The sequence below is a fragment of the Cordyceps javanica genome, chromosome 5 (assembly GCF_051103115.1).
Source record: "Cordyceps javanica chromosome 5, complete sequence".
Taxonomy (NCBI): domain Eukaryota; kingdom Fungi; phylum Ascomycota; class Sordariomycetes; order Hypocreales; family Cordycipitaceae; genus Cordyceps; species Cordyceps javanica.
The window spans coordinates 3,899,577-3,923,364 of record NC_139299.1 but is presented as its reverse complement, the minus strand read 5'-3'; the positions used below and the strand labels follow the sequence as shown (position 1 = coordinate 3,923,364).

The window sequence follows — 23,788 nt, the reverse complement described above, 5'->3', positions numbered from 1 at the left end:
GTCTCGCGACGCAAGGCTAACACTAAAAGAGGTGATATGTGGCGCAGAAACCCCTGGGTTTTGCCATTTCGGGAGACAGTGCGCCATCGCCTCTCCGAATACAGGGATGAGCCATGAAATATACCATTGCCGAGTCCCCGAAAACTGGCCAACACTACTCCATACTCAGTAACACATTACACGAAAGACTCTCCTAGCCTCAGCCTCGAAGGGAACTACTACCAGGGACAGGGGTCGTTATGGCGACAACTAGAGTTCGATGTGCAGGATTGTAATTACGAGCAGCCGAAAAAAAAACGGAACTTCCAATTTGGGCCATACCAGGAATGCCGATGGTCTGAGAAACTGGCAGGGGTGGTTTCTCTCGCATCTCGCATTACCGTGGAGGCATGTAAGAGCAAGATATCCGGCCAGGGAGATGCAACCCCGCGAAAATATATTCAATAAGTACGTGTGCCACTGCTATGACTGAGTCTGGTACAGTCAAGGCTGTACTGTACCATACTGAGTTACCTCGTTGCCATGGCTCCCCGCAGTTTTACGCAGGCTGCCAGGCTGCTTGCCATCGCAGCTACTCAACTTTCTTTTGCCCATTCCTTGGTTAATAATAACACCCATTCACTTGCTCAAAATAACACACACCTCATTGAAACCCATGCGCAGAATAGCGTGTCTAAGACGAGCGCCAGCCGCTTGGGACTCCAGTAGCTGGATGCTGCTGCCGCTGACAAACCTGGTCAGGATGACCACACGTGTGGCCCCGATCGCCCTTGCAAGAATAAGGCATGCTGTGGTAAGTCTGGCTGGTGTGGCTACAGTCCGGATTTCTGCGGCACGGGATGTCAGTCCAACTGTGATGCCAAAGCAGAGTGTGGACACTATGCCTCGCCTCAGGGCAAAACCTGCCCCCTCAACGTCTGTTGCTCCGAGTTTGGATTTTGCGGTACCACCACCGAGTTCTGCGCTACTGGTTGTCAATCCAACTGCAACCAGCCCAAGCCTCCGGGCGGCTCAGGTAACGATGTGCGAACTCGCGTAGTCGGTTACTGGGAAGGTTGGAACACACAGCATCCTTGTGGACGGATGGGCCTTGACGAGATCCCCGTCGAATTACTGACTCATCTCAACGTTGCCTTCGGATACATCAGTGAAGATTTTCGAATCACCAACATGGACGGTATTAGTGACGATCTATATCGTAACATGGGCAATGTTAAGGCTCGCAATCCCGGCGAAATCTCAGTCTCCGACAAGAACATCCTTTATAGTTCTCCCGAACATGGCGGAGTAGTCGTCCTGCAAACAATCCTAGAGTTTGGAGTTGACATTTACATAGAGCGGCTGGACACACAAAAGTCGCCACCAATTGAGCTGATGGGAATTAGTGGCACGGTAAGTTGCTGTTTGACCTGTTTTGGCGACAACTAACAAGGTCAATCAGATGAGCGCAGGCCATACTGCATCGGCATCGTATCGATATTATCCTGGAGACCTTGCGCATTACAACAAATCGTGTATCGATTATAGCTGGGGGTGAGCAAAGTATCTTGTAAATCACTTATCACAAGATTCCTACTTACAATAGCCAGCGATAACTTGTGGCAGACAACTGGTGACTCGTACGTCTCGCCGAGATTGTCAACAAATGCGACGGGGTAGAACTAACCACACAAACAGTGGGAAACTCGGATGGAGCAGCTCCTCAGTGTTCGAATTATACCACGATGAGGTACGTCCCAATTCGGTTCGCTGTGGCCAGAATGGCTGTGATGTTAATATGAGCCTCTTAGAAAACGCCGGAAGATGCCGAAGTGTGCTATGCTGAGCCTGACGACGGTAGGGAGGGTTATATGCCAGGCTGGGGCTATGGCTCTGGTTCAAATATTGATCCCACAACATTTGTCGGCGCCGACAACCAGGGTTCGGTTCCCCTACCAGACGTGTTTCTTGACAGTGAGATAAACTGCGACAACTGCGTTTCCTGCAATTCCGCCGATGATCTTACAAAAAAGAGGAAGCGGAGTGAATGCTGTGGGTGCGTGAACCTGGATATCAGATTTGGCTACAACGATATTGGTGAATGCTTGGACTGCGAAAACGACGACGGATTTTACCCCGGGGACGGCAGTGCTCTTGCTTCCAGAAAGAGCGGCACGGCAACACTAAGTTACAAATGGGTTCAGGTCTGCGGCGCGGACCGATTCACTCTCAGGGCGCCTTATAGATATCCCGCTTTCCCCGCACAGTGTACGTATCCGTGGGACCATATCGAAAACAACAAATGGGACAGCATTGCGAGGTACTGGGGCAATTCGTCGATGTCCTGCGACAATTGGTCAACGATGGCTTTGCAAGACGCAGATCAGCGCGATATTGGAGGCAAAATGTGTCGCGCTAAATACAACAGTAGGTTTTTCGGGGCAAGCTGAACAGATATAACACAACAGAAGAGCGGAGAGCTAAGGTATACATCTCTAGCGGAGCACGTTTTCGAGGCACAGCTCATCAGCGACTTTTTCACGCTGTGGTTAGACAAAGGGACCATCACCAAGCCGATGCCAGCAGTCCAGGGCCCCGTACAAGGGCTACCATGCGACCATACCTCAACCTACATGGATATAGAGTACCCAGGGGCTCCATGGCAAATCAAAAACGAAAGGGGTAAGAAAGTAAAAGCGAGTTTCACGCAGTTACTTCACTCTGAGCTTGGGAACGAATCCCACTTGGACAGATTGACAATTTTCCTGGCCAGGCCAAACAGAATGAAAGGAGCAGTGAGTACTTTGCGTTTTTTGGCCTCTCTCTTGTTCCCTTTTATTGTGCTACGCTCTCTGTTCCTAGCCAATCCACAGTCCTTGGGCTCTTCATATCTGTCGTGGAGTGCTAATGGCTATTTACCAGATGTTTTCCGGAAGCAGAGCAGTGGCCAAGGATAAGTACATCGGAATGGACGTCGAGGAGCAGCTGCTGGCTATTAAGGACATGGGTAAGCAACCTTGGACCCGTCGTCTCCTACAAATTCAGAGACCTGACTTCCCAGGCATGGTTTTTACGTACACGAACGACCCCAAGGTTTGGGACGCTTTCTGCAAAACCTACGAAGCTATGTACAAGCATATGGAGAACTACAACGACTGGTGGGTGAATACTCAGGAGAGCACCCACGGTAAGATCCCAAAACTCCAAGACATGTTCAAGGAGTACATGCAGGTGGTACTCCGGTCATTCTGCAACCGCGCACAGGATGAGTTTGCTTGGGCCTACAACCAGAGAGCGTAAGTAATTGCACCGTGTTTGCTTCTTGTAATTCTCAGGAGTGTATGGACTTGGCTGACAATCTTCGCTTCTTAAACGAATAGGGCTGACGCCGGTAAGAAGCCTTTTAGCGACTATTGGGCTACCAACAACTCGATAAACAAAAAATTGTTGAAGTTGGCACGTACCTGCCCGAACCTGTGAGGCGCCGCTGGCAACTGTTCTTTGCGTTTAAGCCTGGAAAGCCGCCGATAGCGAGCAGGATCTGTCTCGGTGCGGTGGATACTTTTGCGATGGCTCCCGCTGTCATAGCTGCCACCGGGCCAAGCGTCTTCACTTGAATAAATTAGATAGTGTTGAGTTTTTAGTCTGTATGCTCGCTGCTTTAGTAGTGTAACTCAAATCTATGGAATACGCTAGCTTCTCTCTGGTTGCTATATTGGAGAACGAAGCAATATGTATACAATAATTTAGAGGTATGGAAATACGCATAAGGCGATAGGATGCCCGTCCCTGTTCGAGTTTTAATCTAACCAGGAAACCGCCGCGGACGATAATGACATTCTGAAGTTTAGGTGCTTAGTTTGGGACACCTAGGGGGACAGGTCCTAGGTATAGTATACCATTAAGGCCACTGTTGATAAAGTTACGTTTTATTACTTACTTACTTAAATTCTAAATTTATTCTACCTGATTTTAAATTATACTATACATATTTTATCTTTAGGGAATTTTTCCTATATATATATATATATATATTTATACTCTATTAATATGTATCTTAGTAAAGAATTAATAAAATTATAACGAAAATATTACTAAGTTAATAAAAGAATAGCACTCTATTAACTATTAATATATATATGAGTAAGGAAATAAGGAAAATTTTATTAAACACATTTCTAAATTAATAAAATAATAGAAAAATAGAAGTCCATATATATTATTTCTTAAGTAATATTAATAACATATCTTATTCTAGAACATATTAAACTATGTATTAGTTACCTAATTTATATTAATAATAATGAGAATAATATAGAGTATTATATATATATAATAAAACAAGGCTTTCTATAGCTCCTTATATATTTATATTATACAGCGTACTTCTTACTATAGTCTTATTAAACTATTTAGATAATGAGACTCTGCCACAAACGTGACTGGTCACGCCTGTGGCAGCTACAATAAATGGGCGAAAGCGTAGCGTACACCCATCGGAGAGAGCTCCTCCAATAATCAGTAGTCTATTATCGGGTATTACTGGCGGAATATCCGCGATTACTTCACATGATCATAGCTAGTTAACTACTTTTCCTTCTCCTCGTCTTAGCGACGAATTTTGACGGAGTCTATGTAGTGACCTCTATCAAAAAGTAAAATATTGAACTTATGTAGACATCCTGCACGCGAGTACCTCTAATGAGTAAATACCACGAAACTGAGCATCAAGGCAATTTCATCCACCTAACGTTATGTTGTTATTGCATATGTTGCGCTTATTCTGTTGAGAAGTGGGTGGTGTCAATAAGTGGCTTGCTGACGTTATAGACAGCCTCCAAGGCTGTGTGTCATCCGCCAAGAAAACGCCCTCTCGCAATGAATACCGTCTATGCTGGCCCTCGTTTTCAGGCTCGGTGCTTTCCTTTTCCCAACCCTGGATACCATACGGGCGCAATTATACGAGCATCTTTTCGTCCAGGTCTCTCAGATTTAGCCACCAGGCTGTGCTAGCTCCCGGAAAACGCCACTCGCCGTGATTGTGGCCTTGGGTATAGAGGCTGTCATCCAGTGACAAACTCGTAATGGCTTTGAAGATTGGTATGCACGTATGCACTACAGCCTTCTGCCGCTCAAATTAGTTAGTGAATCAAGTGGAGGGTCCATATTCCTAATGACGGAGCAGCTGAGGCTCCCAACTTGTATCCTTTTTTAGCAGGCGGAGCCTGGTCCATATTTTGTATGAAGAACATTCCGTCTGTCATTGCTATCTCTGACGATCTTGCTTGGTCGCTCCTATAAAGCCACGGCTAGTGCACCTGCATAGACCGAGCCGTAGCTGAAGCCGTTATCCGAGTGGATCCGGAGTAGCTCCAAAACCTATAGAAGTAGTACGCTGATAAAATCCAAACGATGTAATCCCCGACCAGAGGATGCACATAGGTAGATCATTTAGGGTCTATCTAATTCTCATCCCCATTTGATGAGATGCAATGCAACTTGAGTTGTGATTAAGTAACTATCGGATTATGTCAGGGGAGACGAATTCCTTCTGTATTACGTGATGTTGGCCATCTTAAAATTTATCTCGTAGAGGCATCGCGGCCAGTCATCTCGGTGGTGCCACAACACATCGGGTAGGGTCTGACCAGTGTTATCACCGTCACACACACCGGATGTGCACTGTTAGCTGCTGCTGCTTGGTGGCAGACATGCGGTCAATGCAGCTGTAGTGAACTGTAATATAGTGTACTAGGGTTGAGACCTGCCAGATTGCTCTTAATGGTGGTCCGCCTCCCCTAATGCTACCTCGAAACCTGCTAAAGTTCCGTCCTGGCATCGAATATGCCGTGTTACCATGAGCTTCCCATGCTCGTCGCGCACGGATTCGATCAAATCGATGGCCTCTTTAAGTTCTAGCATTCCCTCATAACCAAGTTCCATGTTCGTCAAGTCATTCAGCCGCTGCTGAGCTTCAGTGCCGGTACCCAGGCTGCCTGACTCCGGCAGCAATCTGGGGAGAAAAACAAGAACTGCAGAGGGATTGCCACGGAGAACGCTCAGATGTGCTTGTAGATCGGCCACGAGCACGGTTGACATGTTCATTCCATAAGGGACTATAGATGGTAAGAAGGGCTGGAGAATGTATAAAGCCGCGTCCCTGACTGGCTGCGGGCAATTCGGGTCCCTCCTTTGAACTATAAAACTGTGTCGAGCTGATTCATGAGGATTAACATTGGTAGAAGTCTCTGGGTAGATATCTCCAGGAGCCAACTCGTAGCTTTGCACGACAAAGTGGCAAGTTTCGAGGGCTTGAAAAAAGACTCTACACGGCTCGGTCAATCTATCACATATCTTGCGGAAGTTAACACCGGCGACTTGTGATCACAAAGGTCCTAGTGTTTGAATATAGAGAACTTACGTAGACTACGCGGGCACTCTTCTGAAGAGAGTTCAGATACTCTGTAAGAAAATCGAGCTCCTCACAGGCTGTCGTCTGGCTTAGAGTGCGGTAGTACGCTAAACACTGCCTGCGAAGCTGAGGATCTTCTGCACAGGCCCACGGAAACGGCCGCCCGAGCTGATGAGTGATAGCAGAGCCATTCTTCAAGTCGCTTCGATAATCGCCACGCTCAGAGGCCGTAGTAACTGACGAAAGACGCAGAGCTGCAGGAGCAATGACATCTGAAAGGAACGTGGCAGCATCTGAATAAGCCAAATGGGAGCAGAATGCGGTCGAGAGGGCGGTGTGTGCCACGTAACCCGGCTGTTGCTCGCAAAGAAAACCTGAAGTCGCGGTCATGCGTACAATGCGGCTTAGGACGGACTTAGGCACGTCGGCGAGCTCGGCGAGCTCTTGAATCGATATGCTACTATCGAGAGGTATACATGGAGTCACTTGGAATTCACCCAGCCATTTGATAGATGCCAGCAGTTGCATCTACTTGCAGTTAGTGGCTGTCAGGTTCACATGTTACCATGGCTACCTACTTGTATGGCTAGGCGTTGGATAAAGACATTTGGCTCAATGAACATTGTCTGGAGGCAGTTCAGAGTGTCACAGAACTTGTTGAGGGCCTTAGAAGTATCGTTGGGATTAGATTCGTCGATACGAGTTGGACCGCCAAGGCCACCGTTTTTGAGACCTTTCAAAACCTCAGCAGAGGCATTGAGATCTGAATAGAGCTTGTCGAAGAGTATCCAATCTATTGAATGATCCATTTTAAATATTCTTTCCGCTAGCTGCTTCATTCGAAAGCTGCTGAGCGACGCTTATAAATTATAATCAAGAGGCTGGAGCGCCTCAATCTCTTCGATTCTTCATTCCGCAGACGAATAAGTGTGCTAGCCCCACGGCGCAGGTCCAAATGTACTACCCAGCTTGGCGGTCCGGGTTGTTGATGAAGGATTCGAACTATTGCCGCGCGTGGCATCCTTCTAGGTTGCCAGCCTTGGCGGGTCATCACGGCAGGCTGGAGAGCCGGATGCTTGCTATGCACCGAAGCGGGGCTAAGAATGGTCGAGTGGTTAGTGGGCCATAACTAAGGTTATCTGGTGACTGGACAGTTCAGTTGGAGCCTGTCGTAGGTTGGTGGTAGGCCGGTTGACGAGTTTGGTGCTTCGTCTAATGTGTCCTCTACGTACGTATAGCTAGAATTATGCGGTGCGAACACAAACACTATTCTGTGACGCATTTTTGCACGTACCATCCTTTAACTAATTCGTTAATCCTTATCTAATCTTCTTCTATATTTTGAAAATTCATGTGAGTTGTTGAGAGAGGTATATATGCCTTCGGATGGTGCTATTCTTGGGTCAGGCCGCAAACGGCACCATGGCTGAGGCGAAGCCTTGCCTGGATCAATAGAGGGCGCTAAGTTTATCCCATGTCAGATCAACTGTCAGTCTGCAATGAGGCTGAGGCAACCGTCGGTTTCCACTTCCAGCTCTTCCCAACAGGGGAGCCAAGGAGCCCGAGCTGAAAAGCCGCCTGTAATCAAAAGTGGACACAACAGAAGCCGCCTGTCCACAGGTGCTGAACAAGTCGTACTTATATTTTTCCCTTTCGACATTGGGCTCCTGAGACGTCTGCGATGCCATAGTTCTGAGTTCTCATCCCCCAGCTAGAGAGACTTGGACTGTGATCTCGCTCTACGGGAACGCTGCAGTACCCCAATTACCATGAGCCGACCCACGCCGAAGCTTCGCAGCACCTGTCGATCCTGCGCCAATTCAAAAGTCAAATGCAACAAGAAAAAACCGACATGCTCGCGCTGTGAAGCGCGATGCATACCTTGCGAGTACGTTCAAGCAAGACGACCGGGTCGAGTCCCCGGCAGCTTCGCGCGAGCTTCATCGCACGCCTCCCGCAGTAGTACTGTATCGCTTGATCAGCGCGGCGGCGGACCGAACGAAGCTCAATCCAATGACGCTTTGCTCTCACTCGCAGCGCCCCCCTTTGGTCTGGGTTGTGCTTGCGGCAACACTATACATAGACGAGAAACATTCATGAGCACGCCTCCAGATGATATATTCTGGGAGGATGGCGCCGGCATGGACATTGACCCTCTCAAACTCCTCAGCATGGGCGACATGGTCGAGACGAGCCCCGATTTTACGGTCACAATGAACTTGATGCCGTCGGTCGTTGTTGGGGACACGAATACTCTGGACCCGAACAGGCAATTGATCAATCAAGGCATAAGTAGCGCGAGGCACAGCCCTACTTCATTGGGCCTATCTTATCCATCTGCAAGCGCTGCGTCTAGTGACACAAGCTCCCTCGGTCCTCCGTCACCATACTCAGCGATGAACGGTGTCGAGCAATCGGACCACCCTTCAACATCCAATTATGGCAAAACACGATCGGCATTTCATCACCTCGAGGATCTGCAGAGCGATAGTTTCAGTCATAGTCCCGATCAGTCCATCTGCCAATGCATGCAGCAAGCGCTGGGTATGCTGAAAATGCTCTCAGGTCCACGAGGCTCCTTTGAGACGCAGATGCCTGACTACGACTTGGCTGCAGAGTTTGTCAAGAATAATAGTCGAGACATTACTGCGGTTCTAAATATTCTGGCATGTAAGCTGTGTAAAAACGATTCATTCTTGTTTATGATCGTACTCACGATCACGACCAAAATTCTCGCTCGATACGCGTCCACCGCTTCAATGCGTAGCTCGACCAACCGCAGGAGCAGCAGTGCTTCGAGCGTGTGCCGCCTATCTGGCTCCACCGAAAAGTATGCCGAACGCCTAGTTGACATAGCTCGTGCTCTAGGCGAGAAAGGAAGCTCAACTCACATCGTTGAAGTCGAAAGCATTGCGCAATCACATTTACGAGAGGCAGCACAGCGCGTACTTCAAGAGTTGCATCGAATACATAAACTCATATCCGAACTGGCCACAAGATGCAAGGAACTGGACCGGCAAGAGCCAAGACTGAGCGCTAGCGAACCTAAATTGCCCGCTCCAATGGGCGAGCCCTCCTGTCGTGGTAGCAACGGACACAAACAAAATCATCTAGCAACTACATTCATGGCAACCGCGGGGGAGGAAATTTCGACGCCATTGAGTGTTCGTACCTTCGACCTGATGATTGGCGATATGCGGAGAAGTATGGCCATGCTATCCGTGGTATTGAGAGGGCTGTTGAGAAATAGCTAGAGCTTCATCTAGTTCATCAATCATCAAAACGTAATCTGCAATCGGAAAGAAAATTGATGAACGGTCCCTCGGCATACAATTATTCACTGAGTTGAGCATCCAATGGTAATTTGAGAACAGATTCGAGATTTCGAGTTCAGCACTATCCCTTGCCGCGAGTGGTGGGCAAGCTCTCACCGCTTGTCTCCGGTTAGATCAGAGTTCGTGATGAGTTTGCCAGTCAAATAATCAAGCAAAGGCGTTATGATTGCAACATAGAACAATCTAAGTATGTCCTAGGATCCGCGGTGCCGCAGCCCGCACTACCCTTGTCCGCTGACCATCGGTTTGTTTCTGCAGAAGGTACCATCTCTTCTGGCAACCTCGGACTTCGAATCCGACCTTTCCATCACTCGCAACTTTCCTCAGCACCTCCTCCGTGAACGGCTCCAAGGCCAGGATGCGCGTAGTCTCATCCACCGAGGCACCATATGCGGCAGCGACTAATTCCTTCACACTGACACTTCTCTGACCGCGCTCTTGCGATAGCTTCAGAGCGGCCAGGATTTGAGTCTCGCGCCGCAGCTTCTGGGAAAGCTCCCGTTCTATTTTGGCGGGCAAGTTGTCTATTGTAACGCCGTGGCCTGGATGGCCGGTAACGGGGTTTTGAGCCGCCATTTTTCCAAGACTCGACATGTACACGCCGAGGTCTTCCACTGCGCTCGTACCATGCCCCAAGATGTTATCACCGGTGAACATGGAGCTTTCTTCCTCTAGCCTGAAGCACATGTGGTCCTTCGAGTGGCCAGGAGCGTGCACGGCGGTGACTGTTGCTCCTTCAACTCGGAAAACTTGTCCGTCAGCGATATTTTGCTGCCCAGGCTCTGGATCATTCTTATAGATATGGTCTTTGAGGTGTGGATACATTTGAATGAGATCCGCGACACCCCCGCAATGATCACCGTGCCAATGTGTGATGAGCACATATTTGACACGAATATTTCGAGCTTTTAGAGCTTGTGCAAGTAGTAAAATGTACTCGGGCTCTCCACCGGAGGTATCGATCAATATGCGAGACTCCGCAGTCCCAACCACGAAAGTATTGGTGCCTTGGAATGTAAATTTGCCGGGATTCTGTCCAAGGACACGAAGTACCCTTGGCGTGACTTGCTCCACGTCAGGCAAAGCAGGAAGACTCGCAGTTTGACCTTTGAGGTAATCGTCGAATGCGCAAATGTTGAGCGCTTTGTTAATCTGTCTATAGCCCCCCTTGTCGTGTTCGGGGTTGTTTCGGGCCTCCATCTCTGAGCGTATTTGATGAATGGCTACTGCGAGCGTGGGAGTGGAAAGAAACCCCAAAATGCTAGTCAAAAGCTTTCTGCATGGCAGATATGTGCAGGAGCTTTCTCGGTTGTGACCAGAAGTCTCCGGCGAGAGTCTGAGTATTGGACAGAAACTAGATGTCGGGCGTATTGATCCGATGAAATCCGCCGTATATGTTGGCAGCCTGGTCTCTCCACATGGAGAAGCTAGGGCTATTCTGAAAAACGACACAATAAAAGTTAGTCCGTTTCAAACATCTAAAGTCAGAAATTGTGACGAAATGTAAATGAACCGATAATATGCCGATCGGAGCGATTCTGGGCCAGGCAACAGGGCGAGGCATTATGCAATCCGGACCTCGTTTTTGCTGCCCGGCAATTATCCGCGACTAAGTTCCGTGAAGACTATTATTGCGAGACTCTGCCGAATATTGTATGCGGAATGTTCAAGTCATCTCTCATCATTAACACTTGTCATTTATATGACCAAGTTTGTCTACACTGCGTCACCAGGTGTTGGCCCCCGTCCACCAGTTTTTGCACGCAGCACACAGGTTTGCAATCTTTATTCCTTCACCAGTGCTAGATTGGCTGCTCAAAACTTGGGATTAAACTCATACACGGCTTTCACTGCAGATCAGTGCATAGCCACTGCACTATGGACGTTGTTTATTTCGGTAACGAGTTTCCTGCAGGGGACTTGCAGGCAACATTTCGACAATTATACAATCGCAGTCGGGACAGCAGCCAGAATGTGCTCGCTCAACTAATATCTCGAGCTACAGCAGCGGTGAAAAACGAGATCCAAACACTTCCAACTGGACTTCTACCACTCTTCTCGTCGTTTGAAAGCCTTTTTGAATGGGCTGAAGATTCTAATCTCCGTACTGGTCCGCTATGCGGAGCAGTCGACGGCGTTCTTTTGGTTCTTGTGCAGTTAGCCTTGTACATCAAGTAAGCGCTCTTCGCTTATACATCTCGATACTCACTATGAGCTAACTCAAGTAGCCATATTGGCGATGATGCCCGCCATCAAAACATGAAGCTGGCTCACGTAGCTGCGCTGGGAGTTGGATTACTAAGTGGTGCAGCGGTCTCCATGGCCCCTGTTGTTGCAGATATCCCGCTACATGGAGCAGACGCCATCGTGCTTGCTTTCCGAATGGGGATTCATGTCCAGTCTATTTCGAGTCAACTCGAGTCTCAAGACGCATCCGAACGCCCTGAAACATGGGCGTATGTTGTCCACAATATAACCCCTGGCAAGGCTCAAGCCGAGCTTGATGCTTTTCATGGTTCTACCCCAGGCCCAAACACCAACAAGGTTTTCATCAGCGCTATCAGTGAAACGTCCGTCACTGTTAGTGGCCCGCCTTCAAGACTTAAAGTCCTTTTCCAGAGGTCGAAAATGTTTCGAGACGCCACATCAATCGCATTACCTGTTTACGGGGGTTTGTGTCATGCTCCGCATATTTACGGCTCACATGACATTCAAGTCATTGTCCACAAGGGCGTCAAAGAATTGCATGCCAAACTTGACCAGTCATGCGAGCCGATGAATATGTTACATTCTACCAGCAGTGGAGATCCTTACCATGCTGCGAACGGAGTGGAATTGTTTGAACTTGTCGTTGCCGAACTTCTTACTAAACCAATAGAATGGGACAAGGTCATTGCAAGTCTAGTGAGTTGTGGAAAGGTCAGCTCTTCAGACAGCGTTAGCCTCAAATGTTTTGGAAAATCCGTTCCTTTACATGACCTCGAGGAGAGTCTAAAAGACAATTTGGAACATACAAAAATCTCTGTATCCAACCTCTTATTACCCTTACAAGATCCAAATCCGAGAAAGCCGCCGTCCAGCGGGGTTCAACATTCCAAACTTGCCATTGTTGGCATGTCCTGCCGACTGCCTGGTGGCGCTACGGATACAGAAAAGTTTTGGGAAATTCTCGAGAGCGGACTTGATGTGTCGCGCGAGATCCCGGCAGACCGATTCGACATCGATACGCATTTCGACGCTGAAGGGAAAGACATGAACAAGACCATGACGCGCTATGGCTGCTTCATCGATGACCCCGCATCTTTTGATGCTGCTTTTTTCAACATGTCTCCTCGAGAGGCATTAGCTGTCGACCCACAGATGCGACTTATGTTGGTAACAGCATATGAAGCATTAGAAAAAGCGGGTTTCATTGGCAATCGTACCCTGTCCACAAAGTTGGACCGAATAGGAACGTACTTTGGCCAAGCAGCCGATGATTATCGAGAGGTCAACCAGGGTCAGGAAGTGGGGACATATTATATCCCTGGGGGCTGTCGTGCGTTTGGTCCGGGCCGTATTAACTACTTTTTCAAGTTTGCTGGTCCGAGTTATAGTGTTGATACAGCATGCTCCTCTGGACTGGCAGCAATCGAGGTACGTGTGCCTTTGCGTTTTACATATTGTATGCTTTTCGAACCAGCTTTCTAACTATATATCAAACAGCTGGCTTGTCAGGCACTGTGGAATGGAAATGTAGACATGGTCGTAACCGGCGGTGTGAATATCCTAACGAATCCCGATGGCTTTACCGGACTCGGCAAAGGCCACTTCCTTACCAAAGGGCATAATGCCTGTAAAACGTGGGATGCCACTGCAGATGGTTATTGCCGTGCTGATGGGGTAGGTTCTTTGGTGATCAAGAGGCTAGAAGATGCTCAAGCAGACAACGACAATATTCTCGGTCTTATCCTTGCCACTGGAACTAACCATTCCGCTGAAGCTGTGTCTATCACTCACCCTCATGCTGGGCACCAGGCATACCTATCGAGGCAAGTGATTCGGCAGGCAGGGATCAATCCTCTTGACGTATCATACATCGAGTTGCACGGCACGGGTACTCAAGCTGGCGATTATGAGGAAATGAAAGGTGTCCTGGATGTTTATGCGCCGGCATCCGCACCACGTCGTCGTTCAGATCAGCCCCTTCATATTGGAAGTGTGAAATCAAACCTTGGTCACGGTGAATCGGTAGCTGGTACGACAGCGCTGATGAAAGTACTGTTAATGCTCCAGAAGAATGCCATCCCCCGGCACATTGGCATTAAGACAGAGATCAATCCGAGGTTTCCAAAAGATTTTGACAAGCGAAACGTTCATATTCCACTCACACATACACCCTGGGTACAGCAAGAGAAGAAGCGCATCGCTGCTGTCAACAATTTCGGCGCCGCGGGTGGCAACACGATGATGATTGTGGAAGAGGCGCCCACGAGGGTCACGCCACAAATTGGGGATACTCGCGGGACTCATGCCGTCGTCATTTCGGCAAAGACTAAAACATCCCTGTCTGCAAATATCCGCAACTTGGTCGATCATCTCCGTAACAACAGCGAAACCGTGAGCTTGCCAGACTTGGGCTATACTACCACAGCACGGAGGTATCAACACAGCTACCGGGCTGCTGTAACAGCGTCAAGCATAGATCAGGTTATAGTAAAGCTGCTTGCTCAAACCAAAGAATCCAATGCTGCTAGGCCTGTTGCAAAAGCAGGAGGCACTGCGCCGTCTGTCGCTTTTGCCTTCACAGGACAAGGCGCCTCCTACAGCTCGATGGCCCTAGAGTTGTATCACGATGCGTCCACGTTCCGCGATCACATCCAGCATCTTGATTCTCTTGCTCGAGGCCAGGGGTTCCCGTCGTTTATCTCTGCAATTGACGGAACACATCCGAAAGAATATGTACACTCTGCTATTGTCACACAGCTTGCTTTGGTCTGCATTGAAATGGCCCTAGCCCACTACTGGCAATCCCTTGGCGTCACCCCGCAGGTCGTCGCAGGCCATTCGCTTGGCGAATACGCAGCCTTACAGGTGGCTGGAGTTATCAGCGCCAGCGACGCTGTATTCATGGTCGGGAAGCGGGCTGAGATGCTACAAAATGCTTGTGAGCCCAATACTTATTGTATGCTGGCCGTGAGAGCTTCACCGCAAAACATTGTCAAAAGTGCGTGTGGAAAGCCGTACACCATTGCCTGTATCAATAGCCCCGGCGATACTGTTCTTAGCGGTACGGTGTCAGAGATGGATGATATTGCTCTTACCCTTGAAGCTGCAGGGTTTCGCTGTATTAAGCTGAAGGTTCCTTACGCATTTCACTCCGAGCAGACAGACCCCATTCTCGACGAATTCGAGGCAATTTGCAGGAGTGGCGTTGTTTTTCATGAGCCAAAACTGCCAATCATCTCTCCTTTACTTTGCAAAGTCGTTTTTGACGATTCAACATTTAATGCAGAATACGTCCGTCGTGCGACGAGAGAGGCTGTCGACTTTGTCTCTGCGCTGGAGAATGCCGAGGGTGTTTCGATTGATTTAGATACAATCTGGATCGAAATTGGCCCACATCCGGTCTGCACTGGATTTGTTCACAGTACACTTTCTTCACAGATACTCGCTTTACCTTCCATTCGTCGGGATGAGAGTAATTGGAAAACGCTGACAGAAACAATGAGCAAGCTATATCTCGCGGGCGTCGGACTGAACTGGAACGAGTTCCACAGACCTTTTGAGCACCGCGTCCGCCTCCTGGATTTGCCGGCATATGCATGGGATGAAAAGCCGTACTGGATGCAATACAACGGTGATTGGTGTCTGACAAAAGGCAACACATTCTATGACCGAAGCCGGAGTACGATAGGAGCCAACTCTACCCAGGCGCATGATTCTGAAAACGTAACCTCTTTGGTTCATAAGATCGTCGAGAAGCACGTTGAGAGTTTCAGCGGGAGTATCGTCATGCGATCTGACCTTATGCAGAAAGACTTCCTTGCTGCGGCCAATGGGCACCGAATGAATGACAGCGCTGTGGTAACATCGGTAAGGAGCTATGTCCATCTGAATCCTGAACATACTAACATCCTGCAGTCGATCCATGCCGATATCGCATATACCCTTGGCCAATTGTTATACAAAGAGTTTTTTCCAGATTCTCCATGCCCTGACGTGGAAATAACGAATCTTTTTGTCGAGCAAGCACTTATAGCTCAGAAAGGCTCCACCAGCACACCACAGATCATACAGGTGACCGCGCGCACCGCAGACATCCATTTGGGTGTTGTAAAGTTGACATGGCAAAATGTCAACAGAGACATGACCATTTCTGAGCCCTTTGCGAATGCAACTATTGTCTATGGTAAAGCTGCTGACTGGCTCTCGAGCTGGGCCCCAATATCTCACCTTGTTCAGCATCGCATTGAAATGTTGGATAGCCTGGCAGCCAGGGGCGAAGCGAGTCGCCTAACCAGAAGCATGGCATACACATTATTTGCCAAGAATTTGGTCGACTATGCTGACAAGTACCGTGGGATGCAATCAGTCGTGATGCGGGGTCTAGAAGGATTTGCCGATGTCCAGCTCAGTGCAAAGGAAGATCTTGCAACGTGGACCGTTGCTCCATACTTTATAGACAGTGTTGCACATCTTGCTGGGTTCATCATGAACTGCTCCGACGCCATCGACACTCAGGCCAACTACTGTGTTACGTCTGGTTGGGGCTCTATGCGCTTCGCTACCCCCCTCGTTGCGGGGGATCAGTATCGTTCTTACGTTAAAATGGTACCAACAGAAGAGGATCCTTCAGCATTCATTGGCGACGTTATCATCCTTCGCGCACAAGACAATGCTATTGTCGGCATGGTTCAGGGAATAAGATTCCGGCGCTTTCCCCGTATCCTGCTCAATCGATTCTTCACCGCTCCAGTGGTAGACACGAATTCAGACTCGACCGCTCAGCCACGAAGTGCCGCTGCTCAGCAACGAAGTTCGGCATCAAACCGACTATCTGCAGCACAAACGATTCCACGGGCAATAGATGAACACAGTCCGAACGCTCAATTTGATAAATACGACTCATGTAAGGAAGCACAACAGCGACTGTGCCCCGACTCGGCGATGTACACTGAAGAGTGCCGTCCCAAGAGCAACTTTGGGTCATCGTCACCGATATCCAGCAGTAGCGGGGATGAGATTCCCACGCCGCCATCCAAAATTGGACAAATCGCAGATAAGGCACTTGCTCTCATCGCACGGGAGACCGCTCTTGATATTACGTCGCTGGTGGATGATGCTGACTTTGCGTGCTTGGGGATTGACAGCCTGATGTCTCTGGTGCTCGCAGAGAAATTCCGGCTAGAGCTAGACGTTCAAGTGAATGGAAGCTTGTTCCTCGATTATCCCACAATTGGCGATCTGCGATCATGGCTTATCGACTATCATGGCTAACTAATTTGAGAATGGTAAATTGGGCGAGGAGGAGGAATATGGAATGGTGGATTTGGGAAAGAATCAAGATTGCATGTGTGGCGGGTTTGCAGTTCAGTCGAACGCCTGCTTGAACGCGACGCAGCTGATGTATTGTCTATTTTCGTGTCGGCTATTTCTGAATCGTGTATTAGCTCTTCTCTTAACTCCCAGTCCTCAGCTTTCTATCCCACAGCACTGGTGATGAGTGAGAAATAGTTAGAGGAGGTAGAGTGCACGAGCCCTCCTTCAAAGTGGTTGCATCGATATTTGAATGCTTTCAAGAATAGGTTGTCCAGCCGGAAGCTTTGCTCATCAGTCGCGCCTCTCCACAAAGCCAGCACCACCAATGTGGAATTGTCAAAAAAAAAATGTTTCTCCGATATAGTACATCAATCACCAACAAATATCTGTCAAATGCAGTCATGTATGGTCTCACCGGTGCAGGAAGTGTCGGATTCACGCCGCGGCCACTGTGAGCCACACATGAGGTGACGAGGAGTACCCTGGAGCCATACAAAGAAGTATTCTTCTAATTTTTGGAGAGGCAGATCAGATCATGTCATCAAAGGCGCTACGAGAACCAAGTGAAGGTAAAGATATCGCGGCAAGAACTTTTAAATTTATGATTTCTTGAATTGCAACCAGTTTTCACAAAACTAAGGAAGGTAACCTCTCTAAAACCCTTTCTGTGGGTAGGCTAAAGAGCGCTAGGTACCTACCACTACTAAATGGCCCCTTTCGAAACCGTCAGACCGTCGGCGGCGGCGGCGGCGGCGGCCATTTCAAAAATTTGATGTTGATGTAGGAACAGAGTCGGATGGAACTGCTTTAACCCAGACAACAACTATGTTGCGACATGTCAGGTTGTACGCAGGCTCATTGTCCCGTCATTGGCCCGAGTTACTGATGAGAATCGCGGCCTTCTTCGGACCGATATCCTTGAGGATCGGTGGGGATAAAATAAATAAATGGCCGTTCGGCTTAATGGAGCTACCAGCACTTACCGGGGTATATTTTTTCGGATAATTCGCATTGAACCACTGCAACGAGCCTTTCGAATAAATTCGACCGGGTGGCTTGATGCAATGGAATAGATTCAGTGAACGGAACCCACTGCATTTCCACATTGAATATTCTGAGCCAAAATGTCGTTGACGACGAGTAGCATCAGCGCCGTTGAGTCGCCCGAGTCAGGACTCCCCCCGAGCAAATATCTTTGTCTCACTATTCTTGGCTATCGCAAGCCGGGTCTGAGTGAAGAAGCCTATCGACGTCATATGATTGAAATTTCTGCACCGCTGACCAAGAATCTCATGGCAAAGCACGGAATTAGGCGCTGGACTGTAATTCATAATCCTGTGCAGACGCGGAATCTAATGTGCCATTTATTTGATCCGCAAATGTCCAATGTGGCAGACTACGACTGTTTCAGCCAAGTGGTGTTTGAACGATTGGAAGACTATCAGGCGATGAAGGCAGACCCGTGGTACAGGCAGCATTTGTTCGGCGACCACGCTGAATTTGCTGACACGAAAAGAAGCCAGTGAGATACGATGACTAGCTCTTCAGGTGGAACAGCTACTGACTTATTCACGCTCCGTACAGAATGACCATCGGATGGATCGAAGAATGGACAAATGATGGTCAAGTGAGAGACAACATGGATGCACCGTGGACGTCATTTGAAAAGTGATCGAAGAGATTCTTTTATGCAAGTAGAAATACAGTATCTTGATTCTAATTGAGGAGAGGAGGAATATTCTACTGAGCACAAAACATTAAAATGTCTGGTCAAGCGCTTGTGCCAAACACATAGCGTGATACTTGCCCCTGAGACCTTGTAGCTCTTCGTGGGTGCCCTTTTCGGCAACTCTGCCGTCTTCCATAACAATGATGACGTCTGCGTGACGGATTGTGCTTAGACGATGAGCGACAGCAATGGTAGTTCGAGTCGCCGCGGCTTCTTCCAGGGCAGCCTGTACAGCGCGTTCACTTTGCGTATCCAAGGCAGAAGTAGCCTCATCAAGTAGTAGCAGACGTGGCTGACGGATCAAAGCTCGAGCTACAGCAATGCGTTGTCGTTGGCCTCCAGAGAATTGAAGGCCCCGTGAACCGCAAGGGGTTTGAAGCCCTTCTGGCAGTGAACTAACGAAATCCAATGCATCGGCCTGACGACAGGCTTCCTGAACTTCTTTTTCGGATGGCTCACGGTCCAAACCAATACATATGTTGTCCCAGACGGAGCCCATATATAACAGTGGTTCTTGTTGCACAAGCGACATAGACTTCCGATACAAAGCGGGGGACATTTTCGAGATATCATCTCCATTGAAGCATATTCTGCCAGAGGTCGGATCGTAGAACCGCTCCAGGAGTGAAACGATAGTGCTTTTGCCACAGCCGGAGGCTCCAACTATGGCCATGTATGACCCAGTCTCGATATCCAGTGATAAATTGTGAAGTACCGTCCTGGATGGTTGTTGTCTATATCGGAATTCGACGTTTTCAAAACCAATCATAGTGCCGTCCCCAGAAGGGCCTCGGTCTGCGTTCTCGGGTGTCGTGAGAATGTTGCTTTTGACAGTCCTTAGCCAGAAAATGTAATTGGCAGCATTGGCCATCTTGGTAAATGAACTTGTCCAAGTAAAGAACTGCGACGCAGCTTGGCCACCGAAGACCACGGAAATGAAGATAACGAAAAACTGCGTTACCGAATACTCCCCTAACACTACCAGTCGGGACCCGTACCAGAATCCTAGCGCCATGACAAGGAAGTCGACTGATTGCGAAAAGGCATATGGGGCCAGTGTGAAGATCTGCCGGGTCGCACTGCGTCAGTATTGGTCGTTCAAATACGCTCTGCAATGCTAAATGCATGAATATAACTCACCAAGTTGCGCTTGACTCCGGCCACAATGTTATCCAATGTCCGACCGTATTCGAGGAGGACCGACTCCTCAAGCGTCAAAACACTGACAGTCTTGATTGCAGAGACCATCTCAGCCGCTAAGCTGGCACTGCTGGCAAACTGTGTTTCTGTCGAAAGTTCAATCTTTCTGTCAAAATGGATTCGCATGTATCCACTGCCCACTATTACAGCAAGTCCGCCAAAGACCATGACAAGGCCTAGCTTCCAGCCAAAAGCAATTGCTAATACTGCACTAGCCACAACATTGACCATGACCTTGATGAGAAGGCCAAAGTTCGCACACATGAGGTCTTGGACCGCCGATGGCACAGAGGACAGTTTCGCGGTCAATGCCCCAGAAGTGTTCTCCCGGCAATCGAAGAAGTCCTGATCAAAAGCTAATACTCGCTCGAACATCTCTCGGCGATATCTGTGGGTAAGTGTTTGTCCAATTTTGTTGGCAAAGGTTCCAATCACAAAGGATCCGAAGAGATTTGCAAGGGCGAGAACAAAGAACATGAGAGAGTAAAAGTTGGCGTCTTTCGCTGCGTCGGGTCCTTGCAGCGTGAAAGCTCGAATGAGACGAGACAGTAGGATAGACTGTGTTGGATAGGTTCCACCGACAATTAACTGGGCCACTACCAATATGCCATAGAGGTGATACAGGTCTTTGTGCTCTTTGAGCATGAGAAAAATGCATTTGAACAGAGAAAACCCTAGATTTTGGACAGTGAGCGACTGATCTTTAGGCTGTGCGGCATGGGGAGTAAGCTCGGGCTGGATATCATCCAACGCAGGTGCGTTTCGAGTATCATCTTTGTGCTCTTGGTGTGCCGTATTGTCAATCGGTGGAACGGCATCAAGATCCTGAGCACGCACCATGGCTGCATACAGATCATCTCGCTCAAGAAGTTGTCTATGAGTTCCTTGCTCATGTATTTTGCCATTTGCGATGACAATGATGTTGTCGGCTGCCATGATTGTTTTGATCTTGTGTGCGATTACCAGCGTTGTTTTGTCCTTCGAAACATTATCGAGCGCATCTTGAACAACCTTCTCTGCCTGAGGATCCAAAGCGCTTGTCGCTTCATCGCATAAGAGAACCTTGGGGTTTGAGATGATGCTCCTTGCGATTGAGAGTCTCTGCCGCTGACCGCCGCTCAGGTTATTTGCACGCTCGCCCAATTCAGTGTCGTAGCCGTTGGGAAGCTTCTCGACAAAATCATGTGCGTTCGCCGTTACACATGCGTCGCGGACCAACTGTCTTTGTTTTTCAATGGGCAGATCCAGTTGTTCACGAACAAATCCTTTCGCTATGTTGTCGAAGACCGTGCCTTGAAAAAGTGTTGGTTCCTGCTGGATGAGCCTAACATTGCTTCGCAGCCATTTTGTGTTGAGTTCTGAAACATCGCATCCGTCCAAAAAGATGTGTCCTGATGTTGGCTGATACCACCGTTCTAATAAACCAACCACGGTCGATTTGCCGCATCCACTGGGGCCAACGAGGGCTGTTGTTTTGCCGCGAGGCAGTGTGATACTGAGACCTCGCAGTACAGGAACAGTGGGTCGTGATGGATACGCAAAGTGCAAGTCTCGCAATTCAATGTCTCCTTTGAAGTTGGCGAGTTGTTTTCCACTGGGGGAAAGAGGATCCAGGCGAGAAGGCTTGTCCATAATTGTGAACAACTCCGATGCGGCAGAAGCTGCATTTGTAATGGGCCCAAGCTGGGGTAGAAAGAGTAGAACGGAGGTCGCGCCGAGCGTCACGCTGAGGACTGCAGTAAAGACAGTGCCAACATTGCTAACTTGGCCTTGCTGGAATAGCCGATAACCTTCCCAGAATGCGAGTGCAGTTCCGGCCATTACCAAGAATGGTTGACTCGCAAAGAGTACTCCCAGGATGATTGATTTCTTGTCTCCATCTTTGTGTGCTGTTTCTAGGTACTCATTGTACCACTTGACAAGTCTTGGCTCTGCTCCGAAAGCATGTATAGTCTTGATGGAACTCAAAGCATCTTGTGCAAGATTCGCCGCGCGTGAATAAGTTTGGACCTGATTGGCAGAGGTAAGCAGTTGCTAGCGGCGACAAAATTTCGCATCGATACACTTACAATTCGAGCCTCTATGGGAGCATCGAGAGACACACATGCTCCCACGCTCAACATCATGGCTGGAACAATGCTCATAGTAATAAGTGCGAGCTTCCACTGAACACACAATGCGACGACGTATGACGAGAAGAATAGAGAGAGACCCATGACAAAGGTATACAATTTTTCGGCAATACCTTGGTTAATCAAATGACCGTCTAATGTACTATGTCAGTAAGAGTTACTAGGAGAAACGATGTGGGAGGCGCACTTGTTGTCACTTGAGTGGCGGTTGAACCGCCGTCATGCATATCGAAATGCGCAATGTCTTGCCTGAGTAGACTGTTCAAGAAGGCCTTTCGGAGAGCATTGGTCGTTCTCGCTCCTGCAATGCAGATGCACAGCGTTCCAATATATCCAATGGCAAATCTGCCAACAAACAGATAAACAAAGTAGAGGATAAGGCGCTTCACAGTGGCTTCAAACTCTGCCGCGGTGTCCTTGCCGGTGACGTAAGCGTTGAAAGAACTCGTTGACTGGCCGAACACTATAGTCATGAGCGGAAGAGCTGCACCGACGATGATGGCTCCTGTAAAAGCAACGACGTATAGCAAGCGATCGAGACCATCCGCGTGCTTGAATATTCTCTTTCCTGGTAATTAGCACGGCCATCAGAGTAATCCAGTTGACTGATCACTTACAAAGAAATCACTCGGACGACCTTTTTGTTTCTCTTTAGAGTTGTCGGGCTTTTCGACGTTTGATTGCGGCGAATCATCATTTTTGTTAGATGTAGGGGACTCTTTCATATTCGCAGTCTGACCTCCGCCGGGGTTCTTCTCGTCATCCGGCGGTAATTTCTCGGAAACAGCCATCGCGAATGCAGATGCAGTACAAAAGGAGAGTCGGTCACCTTCGATCAAATGCGATTCCACTACGCGGAAAGAAAAGATACGCTGCTAGATCGCAGATGCCGCCACATCTGCGTCCACTCACTATATGTACGTCTTAGCCGGATCGCGCGCATTCCGCCGATTACTCCCCCCCCTAATTTCCTTTTCCCGGCTCGCGCGCAGTCCGTCCAGTACTCTTCTCTCTATTTTTCTGCTCCCGGGTCGCGCGCATTCCGCTGAAACGCGATTCCCTCTTTCGCTGCTCTCGGGACGCGCGGAAAGCGGTAGGGGAGGGCGAGCGACCCACATTTCTCACCTCGTCCGCCCGCACAGCACCCCAGCCCTCACAAATCAGCCGACAAACACATACACAAAGTATAGGATAAGGCGAGTAGTTCATGTCGCCTCGTTCAGGATCTGGTAGTCCTGGTAGCGCCAGCACAAGTACTCAGTAAGCTACTCGCGCGCAGCCAGCGCCGGAGACATGGCAGAATCTGCACGCCCTGTATCGGGCGTGAGCCGCCAACGAGCTGTAAGTGCGGGTAGCGGTGAATACCTGTCCAAGGACGGCTTTGACGTGTTCTTTTAGTGTGACGAATGCCGGCTGCGAAAGATCAGATGCGACCGCAGCCCGCCTTGCTCTCATTGCCGATCTGCAGGATTAGGTGAGC

General features: G+C 48.8%; 8 protein-coding genes across 8 annotated transcripts; 4 read left to right on the top strand and 4 right to left on the bottom strand.

The window, feature by feature from the left end:
- Positions 1-1,083: 1,083 nt before the first annotated feature.
- On the top strand, positions 1,084-3,459 carry V2A60_008422 (uncharacterized protein; the record flags this gene model as incomplete). The annotated part of the gene is made up of 9 exons (XM_083259695.1): positions 1,084-1,392; positions 1,442-1,533; positions 1,590-1,619; positions 1,678-1,729; positions 1,791-2,247; positions 2,479-2,576; positions 2,902-2,986; positions 3,041-3,275; positions 3,360-3,459. 9 exons carry the CDS (start codon positions 1,084-1,086, stop codon positions 3,457-3,459), a joined length of 1,458 nt encoding a protein of 485 aa, XP_083115821.1.
- A 2,298-nt stretch (positions 3,460-5,757) lies between these two features.
- V2A60_008421 (uncharacterized protein) lies at positions 5,758-6,078 on the bottom strand (the record flags this gene model as incomplete). The annotated part of the gene is made up of 1 exon (XM_083259694.1): positions 5,758-6,078. One exon carries the CDS (start codon positions 6,076-6,078, stop codon positions 5,758-5,760), a length of 321 nt encoding a protein of 106 aa, XP_083115820.1.
- A 226-nt stretch (positions 6,079-6,304) lies between these two features.
- On the bottom strand, positions 6,305-7,200 carry V2A60_008420 (uncharacterized protein; the record flags this gene model as incomplete). The annotated part of the gene is made up of 3 exons (XM_083259693.1): positions 6,305-6,322; positions 6,401-6,919; positions 6,970-7,200. The coding sequence occupies 3 exons, from the start codon at positions 7,198-7,200 to the stop codon at positions 6,305-6,307; spliced, it is 768 nt and encodes a 255-aa protein (XP_083115819.1).
- Positions 7,201-8,487: 1,287 nt separating this feature from the next.
- Positions 8,488-9,290, top strand: V2A60_008419 (uncharacterized protein; the record flags this gene model as incomplete). The annotated part of the gene is made up of 2 exons (XM_083259692.1): positions 8,488-9,221; positions 9,260-9,290. The coding sequence occupies 2 exons, from the start codon at positions 8,488-8,490 to the stop codon at positions 9,288-9,290; spliced, it is 765 nt and encodes a 254-aa protein (XP_083115818.1).
- Positions 9,291-9,909: 619 nt separating this feature from the next.
- Positions 9,910-10,926, bottom strand: V2A60_008418 (uncharacterized protein; the record flags this gene model as incomplete). The annotated part of the gene is made up of 1 exon (XM_083259691.1): positions 9,910-10,926. The coding sequence occupies one exon, from the start codon at positions 10,924-10,926 to the stop codon at positions 9,910-9,912; it is 1,017 nt and encodes a 338-aa protein (XP_083115817.1).
- A 1,914-nt stretch (positions 10,927-12,840) lies between these two features.
- V2A60_008417 (uncharacterized protein) lies at positions 12,841-17,205 on the top strand (the record flags this gene model as incomplete). Its single annotated transcript, XM_083259690.1, has 3 exons — positions 12,841-13,362; positions 13,432-15,801; positions 15,850-17,205. The coding sequence occupies 3 exons, from the start codon at positions 12,841-12,843 to the stop codon at positions 17,203-17,205; spliced, it is 4,248 nt and encodes a 1,415-aa protein (XP_083115816.1).
- Positions 17,206-18,371: 1,166 nt separating this feature from the next.
- Positions 18,372-18,919, top strand: V2A60_008416 (EthD domain-containing protein; the record flags this gene model as incomplete). Its single annotated transcript, XM_083259689.1, has 2 exons — positions 18,372-18,769; positions 18,832-18,919. The coding sequence occupies 2 exons, from the start codon at positions 18,372-18,374 to the stop codon at positions 18,917-18,919; spliced, it is 486 nt and encodes a 161-aa protein (XP_083115815.1).
- Positions 18,920-19,004: 85 nt separating this feature from the next.
- Positions 19,005-23,099, bottom strand: V2A60_008415 (ABC transporter ATP-binding protein; the record flags this gene model as incomplete). Its single annotated transcript, XM_083259688.1, has 5 exons — positions 19,005-20,042; positions 20,117-22,186; positions 22,246-22,442; positions 22,496-22,871; positions 22,926-23,099. 5 exons carry the CDS (start codon positions 23,097-23,099, stop codon positions 19,005-19,007), a joined length of 3,855 nt encoding a protein of 1,284 aa, XP_083115814.1.
- Positions 23,100-23,788: the final 689 nt, after the last annotated feature.